General features: G+C 34.6%; 1 protein-coding gene across 2 annotated transcripts in view; it reads right to left on the bottom strand.

Annotated features, from left to right (window-relative positions):
• The window catches only part of FAM120B (family with sequence similarity 120B), a 109386-nt gene that overhangs the window by 72523 nt on the left and 22890 nt on the right, over positions 1-13973 (bottom strand). Inside the window, exon 3 of one of the 2 annotated variants that reach the window (XM_051998192.1) lies at positions 12533-12634. The exons of the other annotated variant lie outside the window; for it this stretch is intronic. Coding sequence (XP_051854152.1) covers positions 12533-12634 — 102 coding nt within the window. The remainder of the gene's footprint in view (positions 1-12532; positions 12635-13973) is intronic. 2 annotated transcript variants of the gene reach the window in all.

Genomic DNA, 13973 nt, shown 5'->3' with positions numbered 1-13973 from the left:
TAAGTTCAATTATTGTTTCCTTAGAAGAATTCTGAGCACTAAAAGGGTTGCAGAATTATGTTTCCTAGTTTCTTAAAACTGAAATTGCATATAAAGTTTATATCTTTTTTAAAAACAGGAAAAGAAGATAATATCTTTTTTTTCTGGTAAAGTATTTTTTTTATTAAAGCTTTTTATTTACAAAGCATATGTATGGGTAATTTTTCCAACATTGACCCTTGCAAAACCTTTTGTTCCAAATTTTCCCCTCCTTCTCCCCACCTACTCCCCTAGCTGGCAGGTAGTCCAAAACATGTTAAATATGCTGAAATACATGTTAGATCCAATATATGTATACATATTTATACACTTATCTTGTTGCACAAGAAAAATCAGATCAAGAAGGAAGAAAAAGAAAAACTGAGAAAGAAAACAAAATGCAAACAATTAACAACAGAAAGGGTAAAAATGCTATGTTGTATTCCATACTCTGTTCCCATAGTCCTCTCTCTGGGTATAGATAGGTCTCTTCATCACTACACAAATGGAACTGGTTTGAATCATCTCATTGTTGAAGAGTCACGTCCATCAGAATTGATTTTGTTGTTGCCATGTACAATGATCTCCTGGTTCTGCTTTTCACTTAGCATCAGTTCATGTAGGTCTCTCCAACCCTCTCTGAAATCATCCTGCTGGTCGTTTCAATAATATTCCATAACATTTATATACCACAACTTATTCAGCCATTCTCCAATTGATGAGCATCCACTCAGTTTCCAGTTTCTTGCCATTAAAACAGGGCTGCCACAAATATTTTTGCACATGTGGGTCCCTTTCCCTCCTTTAATATCTCTTTGGGATATAATCCAGTAGAAACACTGCTGGATTAAAGGGTATGCAGAATTTGATAACTTTTTGAACATAGTTCCAAACTGCTCTCCAGAATGGTTGGATCTGTTCACAACTCCACCATGTATCAGTGTCCCAGTTTTCCCACATCCCCTTCAACCTTCGTCATTATCTTTTCCTGTCAGAAGATAACAATATCAAACACATATACATACTTCTTTGAGAACTAATCTTTAAATTATGGAGGCAGTATAGTTTAAGTGTATTCATTCTGCTAAACTTCTTCCCTTTTTTGGTGGGGATGAGTGTATATAAATTCTTGAGGAATCTGCATAAGATACAGCTACATTTGATATTTTTTATTTTGGAGGAGCTGAAGGAGGGAGGAAAATAGGTATATGTATGAAAAAATGTCCAGTGAATACATGAGTAGTCTGAGAATTATATTTGGACAAATGAGGCTAGTTACATACACTACCCTCTTTTTATAAAAAAAGATAATTTTTCATGATAAATAAAAATAATGAAATAAGAGATATTAATTAAAATATGCATATGTAATTAATTTACACATATATAAACATGTGAATACATGTGCATGAATAGACTATTTGAATAAAATATGTTAATAATGAAAAACAATTTGCTTTTTGTGCTCATTGGTCAATATGGGTTCTTTCCCAGCTTAATTTTGTTCAAAAGCAGTTATATTTTCTATTTGGTTGATTTAGAAAGGAAGCACTAAATCCTATTTAAATTAATATTCTATCAGAGGAAAGAAGGCTCCCTTTTCCTTTTTTAGTGGAGGTTTTTGGCTACTGTGTTAAATTCCTCAGTAGGAGACAATGCACTCAAAAGATCATGCTGATCAAAGACCCACTTCCCAGAAGAAAAGAAAAAAAAAAAAAATCCCAAAACTTATCATTAATGACTAAGGTGTTTAATTCCAAACCATTTATTTTTGCAATCTGTAAATACATTGATTTATTCCATCTCCTTAAAATAACTGAAACATGCAGTTTATTTGGTATGTCTGAAAATGTTTTTTCTTTTTCATCTCATTTCATTTCATCTTTCTACTAGAAGATGTTTTGTACAACCCCTGAATTCTATATGCAAAATGTGTACTAGTAGTACTGAAGGCTCTTCATTATCCTAAAATAGCTATTTGGGTTGCCTGGAAAATCAGATCAGCAATGGAAAACAATCATTGTCTCAATTTCAATGTTTTACTGTATGAAACAAACAATATACAAGTGTAATACTTATGGCATTTCAGTAAAACCACACTTTCATGTATTAATATTGATTGGGAAAGTGATGAATAATTACTGATTTTCTTTAATTCACAATTGATGTAAGGTGTAACCACACAGTGGTTGACCACTCTTCCCAGACAGACACTTTCCTCTTCATAGGTTTTGGGTGATCTACCTCTTCTGATGTTCCTTGAGTCCTTTGTCTCAGTCTAGGGCTTTGTCCTAAGCCCTTTTCTTTTCTCTTTCCATACTCTCATCAATTCCCATGGATTAAAATCTAGTCTCTTTTCAGCACTTCAGAATTGCCTAATGGACATTTTGAAAGTCTGTTCCTGTAGGCTTCTCAAAGTCATTATGTCTAAAACAGAACTCATTTTTTTTTTTCACTTCTAAAACCATTCCTCTTCTAAATTTCCCTTTGTGTGTTAAGGGTACTGCCATGTTTTCAGACATTCAGTTTTATAACCTAGGAGCCATTCTCCAATCTTCTTCATCTTCCACATTAAAAAGTTGTCAATTCTTGTTGATTTTTCCTCCACAAGAGATTTTGCATCTGACTTTTTCTCCATTTGCAGTTCAATTCAAGCTCTTCTAACCTCTTGCCTGGATTATTGCAACAGCCTCCCAATTGGCCTCTTGGCCTCCAGCCTCCAGCCTCTCTCTCCTTTCCAACCTTTTTCTCTTTTCCAGACCCTTTTTCCCTTTGATCCTCCACACAGATACAAAAATAATCTTTCTAAAATACAGATCTGACTGACAATGTCAACTTCTTGCTCCAGAAGTTTCCTATGCTCTAAAGATAAAATAGAAAGTATTTGGTTTAGCTTTTAAAGTCTTTCACCAGTCTATATTTCCAGTATTATTGTATATTATTTTTCTTCATGCTTTCTATAATGCAGCCAAACTGTCCTAATTGCTATTCCCCAAATTTGGCTTACATGTGTGTGGAAGAGGCAGTGTTAAGTAACTTGCCCAGAGTCACAGGTAGCTAGTGTCTGAGGCACATTTGAACTCAGGTTCTCTTGATTCCTGGCCTGCACCACTTTGTACCATCACTGCTTATTCAATGCACCATCTTGCTATCTCTTATTCTTTGAAATTACTTTTAATAGCATGTTTCCAATACACTGAGGGACAGCCTTTTCTCTTTTGCCTCTTAGCATATCTAGCTTTCTTTAGGGCTCAGCTCATGTCAAATCCTGTACGAAACTTTTCCTGATCTACTTAATTGATAGTGGTCTCTCTCTCTCTCTCCCTTTGAATGAACACATTTTACCCAGTATATTCCCCCAGTAAAGTGCAAGCTCCTTGAGGGCAGGTTGGGATTGCATTTTTGTTTGTTTTGTTTTTTTTCTTTGTATTCCTGGTGCCAACCACAGTGGTCTGCACACAAAATGCTTGCTAAATTGAATTGGTTTCTTAGTATAATTTTTCAAAGGATAAAAAGATGGAAAATAAATATATAAATCTTTTCTACAATCTTTGTGTGTGGTTTTTTTCTCCCCAAAAGAAGTACTGCTTGTAATAAAAATAAAATGAAATGTCTGCACTTCCAAGTAACTTATTTCAAGATAGCTACTTTTTTTGGTTTGGTCTAACTTTGACTGATGGAATACAGAATAGGAAAAAAATTCCTTAAGACAACTTCTCTCCAAATAAGGTCCTTATTTGGTAACTTACACTCATGCAATGGAAAAAAACAAAAAAGAATGGCATGAGAGAATCTAACGCATACAAATATGGAGTGCCAAAATTTTATAAAAATATTTCTTCTCTGAGAGATTGACAACAGATCACTAAAAACAAACATCAAAATGCATGCCCTTCTCTTCTTTAAGTCTGCTCTATATGTAGAAAGGTAAAACTGTGTCGTTTCAAACTCTTAGCTGTTTTCTACAAAGTGAAGTTCTGCCTAGCTTTAGTGATATTCTGCTTTTCCTTCTTCTAAGGCAAATTTCCCCCAGTAATTCTGAGATTCTTTATCATGAAATGAATTATTTCTTCCAGTTGGGGAAAAGGGAGAATGTTTTCCTGTTTTCTACTCCTCGTTTCTGATATGTCTGTAAGACAATTTCTGAAACCAAAGTTTTAGTTTCTCCAAAGTATCAGTGCTGGATAGATCCTTTATGGAAGATTTACTGAAAGATAAGGATGAAAAATATTGTATAAGAAAGCAAGAAAAGATTCTGATCTACCACAATGATGAGTCCCCCACAATGAGGAAATAGCAGATTTTATCAAAATACTCAATGCTGTGGAGAAGCCTTTATCTTAATCCAGTACAGGCTTTGCAACAGTATTTGGAGCCCTTCAAGGAATCTTCAGAACATATGTAATTACTGCAGTCTCATGGGTTGGACAGAAGCCTGTGCATGAACACACTCAGCTTGTCTTCACACCACCCTTAGCCATACTCTCAAATGGAGCTTTGTTTATGTTCGGTGCTGACTGCTTTATGGCAGTGCTATACATACACTGCATGAAAGAATCTAATGCATATAAATATGGAAAATCAATACTTTAGAAATAAATCAACTTTTACAAACCTATTAGACCTAATTTATATGGGTAGCTCTCACTTTATGCAAATCTGAGCTGTGAAAATCCAGATTTATAAAAAATATAAACTAATAGGAGATATTTGCTTGATAAAGGTATTACATTCACTGCAAGTAGTCTTCAATGTAGGCCTTCAAGCAGACACTTCCCAATGCATTTAATACAAGATATAAATAAATCTGTAATATCTTATACAAGAAATTCACTGTCAACTTCTTTAAATTACCCAATAAATTAGGTAAATAAAACAAAAATAAAACAAACAAAAAAAAAAGTCAAGAGAATGGATGCCATTTATTTGTAACAATTACTGAATGAAACTTACTTCACTTAAAATTTTAAAACTTAAAACTTAAATTTTTACTTACAAGAAGTTAAATGTCTTTTCTATTGTATTTATGTTTTCATATAAAGTTAAATTTTTTTTTCTAAAGAAATTCTGAAAATATTTATTCTAAACTATTGTCGCTTCCAGGTTTATATTCTCCTATATTCTGAGAATGCCAGGAAATGGCATTCCCAAAATCTTAGCTGATGTTCTGACTACTTGAATTAATAGGGCATTTCAAGGAGTAAGAAATTGGAAAGATTATATAGTAAATTTAATCCCAGTGTTGGAAGCACCTCACTTCTTATTAAAGGGGCAGTAGGTGTTTTCTTAGGCACTTAAATACTTGTTTTGAAAACACCTGGCTTCGACCTTAAATACACATGATAGTCTATAGACTCTATAGGGCTGACAAAAGGATTGTGAAATGTGGATTTTACTAAGGAATGGATTGGCTTAAGCTGTTTGATGTAGTACTTAGAGACAGGGCTAAGGAAGTACCAAGGGAAATTAACCCAGCCCCACGATGGCCAGTTTATTCTGGACTCTTTTGTGAAGGAGAATAAATGCAATAAAAAAGGTTAAGTATAGGCTAGACTGCAGGAGACATATTTTAAGTACTCACAATCCTGGCGGAGAATATTATTTGGTCAGGAAGAAAAATTCTTTGCAGATTTCACTAAATCTTCACAGCCAGTGAATTTTAATATTCAATATTTTATGCACTAAATGTTACACAAAAGCAGGATTATACTTGTTTTACTTGATTCCCAAGGATAGGATTTAGAGTGGTGAATAAAAATTATGAGTTAGCATTAGGTTCAATATATGAAAGAACTTTACAATAACAAAATTGGGTAGAAGCAAAATAGGCTATCTTACTTGGCAGGGATATTTTAAAAAGGTCTCCTGCTTCTGACAGGAGTTGGTCCAGATGACCTGTGGGATTCTCTCTAGATCTGACTACTAGAAAATAATATGGAAAATGCTGTTTGACATTTACAGTCCTTCACAACCTGGGCCCATGTCCTTTTTCTACCTTTTTTTTTTTACACACAATGTTCTTTCACACACACTTTTAAAACAAGTGTTTGGGCAATTTTCTGGGAGATGTTATGTATTCAGTCTCCTGAACTGCCTTGGCCTCAAACTCTGAGATGAAGCAGGGTTTTCCCCAGTGTACAGACTGGCATTTTCCTCATAGAGTCAGGTAGGCCTATAGTCTGGAAAGTACTGCTATGGTCTGGCCAGAGCAAAATTTAGCTGTTTACATGTGATATCTTCATTTTTTGTGCTTCCTATGAAGGAATCCCTTTGAACAAGGTCAGGAGATTTGGCTCTGGAAACTGGAAATGTCCTTTGTTAGCCTACCATTCTAGCCTTCATGTACATTATATGTGTTAGCCGGACTGAAATTCAGCCAAAGTGATGTACCCTTTTCTTTAGCACTCGATCCCTTCTGTATGTCCACATTGGCTGTTCTTCACATTCCTCACTGCCATCTTCTCAAATGTTCAATTTCTTTCAAGGATCAGTTCAATCATCACCTTTTACACGAGGCTTTTTTTGGTCTTCCAAGCTAATAGTGCTTCCTCCCAAAATTATTTTGCATCTATTTTTTTTTAAAGTAGTAACTCTCTCTTTTTACTGACCTATATATGATTTTTTATTAAAACTTTTTATTTTCAAAACATATGCATGGATAATTTTTTAACAATGACTTCTGAAAAACCTTGTGTTCATGTTTTTCCCTCTCTTCCTCCCACCCTCCTCCCGTAAATGGAAAATAATCCAATATATGTTAAACATTGTAAAAGTATATGTTAAATCTAATATATTGCATCTATATTTAAAAGTTTTAAACAATATTTTTTCTTTACTAATTCCACATAAAAACAACTTTTAATATTAATTTTTAAGTGTTGAATACCAAATTCCATTGCTTCTTCCTTTCCCTCCTCTACCCCCAAAGTAATGTTATACATGTTTAATTATGTAAAACATTTCTATATTAGTCATTTTGTCTTGCATCTATGTTGTACATAATTATGTGCATTTTATCTCTGTTATTAAGTTGTATGTTTTTCAAGGGCAAGAACTATCCACTTTTGTCTTTTTACTGTTAGTGTCAAGCACAGTGCTTGACACAAGAGAAGGTGCTTAATAAATGGTTGTTAATTGATTAATCCTTTCTAGTTCTATCATCCATATCTATCTCCTCTTCTAATTCTGAATAATCAGTTGTTAAGACAAGCCTGGAAGACTCTATATGAACTTTTTGGAGGGGCTCTGGGTAAGAGATATATGGACGGAAATCTTAGGTTTGCCATATACTATACATGTGACATTGGGCCAGTTCTCTGGCACCAGTGTGACACGTAAAGTACTTATATTAGAATTGTAAGGTACTAGGGACACTGTCTAGTTTAAACATACCTAATCAAGACTCCTCTCTAGAACATCTTGAGTGGTCATTCAGTTTTTGTCTGAAGATTCCTAAGAAAAGAGAAACCTACTATCTGGGGTAACATACTCCTTTTGAATACATGACCGATTGACTCAATGACAAAACACTATGTACTTACATGCAAAGTACTGTTCTAAGATAAATATAGGTGAGACAAAAAGAAATTCCAAGAGAGTCCAGGAGTTCACATTCCAATAAGGAGAGAGAATACTCACAGAGGTTCTAGCCATAAGGCAGAAAAGCTTCTTGGTTCTCAGGGTAGAGAGGCAAAGCAGATAGTTACATATTTTTTTTCATATAATTTCTACTAATAAGATCATATTTGTTACTCATGTTAAACCATTTGCCAATGCCAAAGATTATGGTAGTTGAGATTTTGTTTTCTAGACTTTCAATAGTGGTGGCTGTAGTTGACAGGCTGTATCTCTGCAACTATTGTTCTCTTAGATAAAAGCTTTAGGGGCTGGATTGGAAGCAGAGCCAGTGGTCTTCCTATTATTCTTGGGCTTACTTGACTTTTAGTGGCAACTGGTTGGTAATTGGTGATGAGGATGGCAGCCCTTCTCCCCAAAGACCTTTTGATCTCTGAATAATGGCTGTGGGGAGCCAAGCTAGAAGCAGTATTAGTGGTCTGAAAAGTACTGCTATTTTTGAGATACTAAGAAGTTTTTCTTTATATTAACCTTAAATCTTACTACCTAGGGAAAAGGAAAAGAGATATAAAACCCTTCTTCTGTATGATAGTTCTTCAAGTATTTGAAGAAAGGTATCGTTTCCTCTAAAATCTGCTCTTTTCCTATCTACACATCTCCAGTTCTTTTTACAGATGGCAGTCACCCTCCACTGGACATGGTCTAGCTTTCAATGTCCTTTCAAAATTGTAGGGCTTGGAACTGAGCACAATACTTCTGATATGGTCTGGCCAGAGCAAAATGTAGCTGTTTACATGTGATATCTTCATTTTTTGTTCTCCTAGTTTTTTTGGATCTAGTAGTAGGTATTTGGGGTGTATGGGTACTGAAAGAGGATTGGTAGCCCTGTGGTGAAGGGTTACTGAGCCCTTTTCAGGGCTATTCATCCAACTCTCTGCTATCCTTTTGGCACTCAACTTTCATCTGTGGCTCCAAGAAGTCACAGCCTGTGCTGTGACCAAACCCCATTCAACCATATAGGCTGACAGGCTAGGTTAAGGAATCAATAGGCCACAAACTTTCAGTGAGTTAGGAGAGTATGACTTCAAGCATGTGAAAACTTTCCCTAATGGAATGGACAGATTTGTTCTAACAATTATGAAGGAGGCTGAAGCAGGCACTGTGGAAGCTTGGAGCTTGGCCAGACTCTGAAGATAATGGGGTCATCCCCTGCATCTGGGCCATCACCATTATGACTTACATCTTGCCACTGGATTTTTTTAACTCTAGAAGAAACAATGAAGTTGACAACCTTGTGCAACTCTGTCTCACTTAAATCCAGTTCATCATCATGATGTCATTGGTCTTCAAAAACAAGGACAAAGCAATAGGTAATTAATCAATATTGTCTGGAAAGATGGGAATATTCAGTGTTGGAGAGTTCATGGGAAAATAGATACATTAATATACTACTGAGAGAGACAGGAATTAGTTCAGTTAATCTGGAAAGCCATTTGTAGCCAAGCAAGAAAATAATTAAAATGTTCATACTCTGATTCCACGAAGAAGCATATACTTTAAGGAGGTCAATGATAAAAACAAAGTTCTCACAGACACTTAAATATTTATACTAGTTGCAAAGAAGTAGAAACAAATTAGAGACCAATCAATTACAGCAGGGATCCTCAAACTACACCCACGGGCCAGATGCAGCAGCTGAGGACATTTATCCCCCTCACCGAGGCCTATGAAGTTTCTTTATTTAAAGGCCCACAAAATAAAGTTTTTGTTTTTACTATAGTCCGGCCCTCCAACAGTATGAGGGACAGTGAACTGGCCCCCTATTTAAAAAGTTTGAGGACCCCTGAATTAGAGAATGGCTAAACAAATTGTAGCATATCACTGTAATGAATTAAGTTCTATTTACACTGTATAAATCTTATTAGTATTTTTTTTCCTATTGTTTCCTCTATTAGAATATGAGGGCCTTCCTTTGGATTCCTAGAATAGTAACTGGCATATAGTAAGTGCTTAATAAATACTTATTGACTGAGAGTTGAATATTACTGAGCAATGACTATAATGAATACAATGAAGTAGAAAAGGCTTACATGAACTGAAGAAAAATGAAATACTCAGAACCAAGAATACAATAAACATAATGCCTACAACAATATCAATGAAAAGAACAACATCTATAAAACAATTTAATTTTTTTTTCCAGGATGACCTATAACTATTAATGATTAGCATTTGGATTTGGATCAGGTCTGAAACCACCTGTCCTAAAGTCTAATGCACACTTCTCTTTACTCTCCACAAGCACAGTATAAGAAAGAAACTTTGTTGAAAATTGTGCTAAAAGGGGGCAGCTAGGTGGTGCAGTGGATAGAACACTAGCCCTGAAGTCAGGAGGACCTGAGTTCAAATCTGGCCTCAGATACTTAACACTTCCTAGTTGTGTGACCCTGGGCAAGTCACTGCCTCAGCAAAAAAAAAAAAAAAAAAAAAAAAAAAAGAGAAAATATTGTGCTATAAACTAGGTAGAGAAAATCACAGCAGTAGCAAGCCATTCTGCTCCACTCTTATCCTCCTGCCATCTACTCTCATATAAGATTTTTAATCTTATCAAAAAAAGGAGGAAAAAAAAGGTTAATCTAGCATGCCTGTTCCTAAGAAAGCCAGGCTATATGTTCACTAATCTTTCCTTTCATAATATCTTCAATGATTTTGCCAGGAAAGTCAAATTTACTGGTTTATAAATTGCTGATTCCATTCTCTCTTCCATTTTGAAGATTATTCCAACATCTGTTCTTTTTTTGACAATGCAGCAGTCTTCAAGTTCTCTATGAGCATTCAAAGATCCTTGACTGGATCAGTAATCTTATCTATCAGGCTTCCTCCCCGCCCTTTTAATGCTTTCTGATTTGGTTCACTTAGAGCTATTAAGGCCATGTAGATATTGTCTTATAGCTCCCTCCTTAAATTGGATTTCAATTCCCAGGTTGTCATTTTTTTTTTTTTTTTGTTCTGTTCTTTTTAATTTAAAGATTGTTCTCTTTGACATATACAAAAGAGAAAATAAGATTTGAGTAATTCTTCCTTTTCTTCATGGTTTATCTTTCCATTAAGCCTGAAAAACAGGTTTATTCCCTTTTTTAATCTTTTGTTTTCCCCAATAAATTTATCTTCTTTCTCCCCATTTCAGCTAAGGAACTCAGCTTTTACTTTTCTGAGAACTGGGGTCATTCTTCTCCAATTATCTTCATCTCAAAACCTTTTGATATAATCTCCCACTCTACTCCTTTCCCCAAATCTTTGGAGGAAAAAATGTGACTTTTCTTCTTTCCAAGATCAAATCTACATAAGATCTCATCTCCATCTATCTTCTCCAGGAGACTGTATTCTCAGCAATCACCGTTCTTTTAAATCTTCAACCCTTTCCCTTTTATTGATTCCTCATCTACTGTCTTCAAACATACCCAAATTTCTCTCCTCCCTAAAAACCTTTCACTAGACTCTACTATCTCTTCAAGTTGTTCTCCTAAATGTTTCTTCCTTTTCTCAAAGTATTAAAAAAAAAATTATCTACAATCCCCACTTCTTCCTCTCTTCTCTATTACTCTTCAATTCTTTGTAATCAGATTTCTGACCTCACTACTCAAAAAAATTCTCTCCAAAGTTACCAATAATCTTTTAATGGCCAAATCTGATGATCTCTTCTCAATTCTCATTTTTCTCAACTAATCTGTGAATATTCTCTCTTGCCTTCTGGTTTTTACTTTACCTGACTGACTGCTCCTTATCAGTCTGTTAGCTCCTCACCCTGATCATACCAGCTAAGTGTAGTGTTCTTCAAGGTTTTGTTCTAGGCCGTCTTCTCCCTCTATACTCTTTTGAGAATCTCATTAGTTTCAGTAGTTTTAACTACTATTTCTATGCAGATGAGTTACAGATACACCCACGCAAAAAAAACAAACCATGTATCATAATAATTGATGTTATAATATTACTATATAATTTAAATGTATAGTATTATATTATAATTTATATTATAATAATTTCATGTGCTTTCTCTTTTTCCCCCTATACCACCTAATGATCTGAAGATATCTTAAACTCAACATGTGTAAAATTTAACTCATTATCTTTCCCCCAAAACTCTACTGTCATTCAAATTTCATCATTTTGTCTGAAAAGTACTATCATTCTTCCAATCTCCCAGTTTTTTAACTCTGGAATTATGCTGGACTCCTCATTTTTCCTCACCTAACATACCAAGCCAATTGACAAATCTTGCTGTTTCTGCTTCCACAACAGCTCTCTAATCTGATTACTCTTTATACTCATATGGTCACTAGTCTAGTTCAGGGTCTCATCAATTCTTGCCTAGATTACTGTATCAGCCTCCCGATTGGTCTGTCTCTAGCCTTTTCCCACTCTAGTCTTTCCTAGATCCTTATGCCCAAATAATTCTTCTTAAGCTGATATTATAACTCCCCTACTTAATTGCCTCCAAAGGTTTCCTTTTCCTAATATAATATAAAATAACTCTTATTTTTTAACTTTTGAAGCCCTACACAACCTGGCCCCAATCTATTTTTCCAGCCTTACTGGATATTACTCATACACCTTCCCATACTCTGCAATCCAGACAAATTGGTAGTCTCTCTCTTCTTCACATATGACATTCACTGTACCAATCTTTTCCATTCTTCCCTACCTTCAAAATTCCTTTTCTTAATCCCATTTTTTCAACCCAATATAAGAATTCAGTTCAACATGGTAAGGTACTTTTTTTTTTTTTACTGATTTAAAGGCTAAAAGTGTTGATAATGTAAAGACATTTTATATTTTAACATCTGATTTTTTCTTGTGAAGTAGTCATCTTGGAGCTACAGAATATATGATAAATTATATTAATATGAAATGCTTCTAAAAATGTTAATTTTGGTCCTACCTGGGATGTCTAGTTTTATGGGCTGTACCAGTTCTGGCTGCTTCAGCTGATTCCCAAAGTACACAAACCATTCTTTTATTATGGGACAGGATCTGCAAGCATCTAAATAAAAAACAATTGAATCATAAAGTATATATGAGTACTGACATTCATTACAGTTGGGAGTGTGATGAAAACCCTTGAGGTTTGCTATCTAGATTTCATAGCTACAACAGGGCTACAATTAGGTCCTATTGTTGAGTTTATTTTAGTCATGTCTGACTTTTTATGACCCCATTTGGGATTTTCTTTTCAAAGATATTAAAGTGGTACCATTTTACAGATGAGTAATTGAGGCAAACAGAGTGAGTGCCTTGACGGGGTCACACATCTACGACTCATTTTATTTTTAAAATAATTTTAGCTCTTTGAAGAATTTTTGTTGGGTTTGAACTCATAAAGGTGATTTTTCCTGACTCTTAGGTGCTCTATCCACTATGCCATGTAGCTGCCCATAATTAGGTTCTTCCTATTTGATATTCTCTTTGGGTTCCCATATCTAAGTGTTTTAAATATATTTTTAGCAAGTGAATATTTGGTCTTCTGCCTTCAGAAATGTGATACTTAATAAGTCCTGGACGTAGAAGTCACAACAGGAAGATCTAGGTTCAAGTCTTGTTCAACTATGTACTAGTTAGGGGACATCAAAGCAAGTCACTGAATTTCTCTCAATCTTAGTTTCTTTATTTGTAAAACTGGTTCAGTAAGATTGGCCTTATAACAGAATTATGAGGATTGTGAATGTGAAAACTCTCAAAACCCTAAAGTGTTATACTTTGTTCACATTTTAAGATATTTTTAAAAAATATTATTTTTATGGGATATTTTAAAAGTTAAAAATTTCAAATACTAAAACCTTGACCAGTTTTTGCACTGAAAAAACATTGAGATACAATATAAAAGACAAGGAAGAAACAAGTCTGAGACACCAAATAACAAGAAAACACAGAATGTCAGTAATTACTTTGGTCAACATTGTTTCCTTGTTTCAGCAATTTACATTTTTTTTTAGTCAATAAGCTTTTGTTGATAGTTTTCATACCTACAGGGCTTATAATAAATGTCTCTTTGATTCTTAGAATTAAAATTATAGGATATTTACATTATCTCAATTAATTTTTTAATGGATACCTCTGTGATTTCATCAATGTGGATGTGATTTCGTCCTTCCCCCCCCATCTGTGATGCAGATAACAATCTATGCAACACTTTTCAACTTATACAACTCTTGTTTACATTCACAGATACTTCCTATAAAGTAGGTTAACATAAAGATCTTTCTCTAGAAAACAAGCTGTTGATAACATTAAAGCATGTTACTTCTGTTTTTTTGCCAGTATATATAACCTATTTCCATTTTCAGTTCTACAGCTTCCTGACAAGTGTTTCTGCTATATAATGC

The sequence above is a fragment of the Antechinus flavipes genome, chromosome 4 (assembly GCF_016432865.1).
Source record: "Antechinus flavipes isolate AdamAnt ecotype Samford, QLD, Australia chromosome 4, AdamAnt_v2, whole genome shotgun sequence".
Classification (NCBI taxonomy): domain Eukaryota; kingdom Metazoa; phylum Chordata; class Mammalia; order Dasyuromorphia; family Dasyuridae; genus Antechinus; species Antechinus flavipes.
This window is presented reverse-complemented; position numbering and strand designations above follow the sequence as displayed.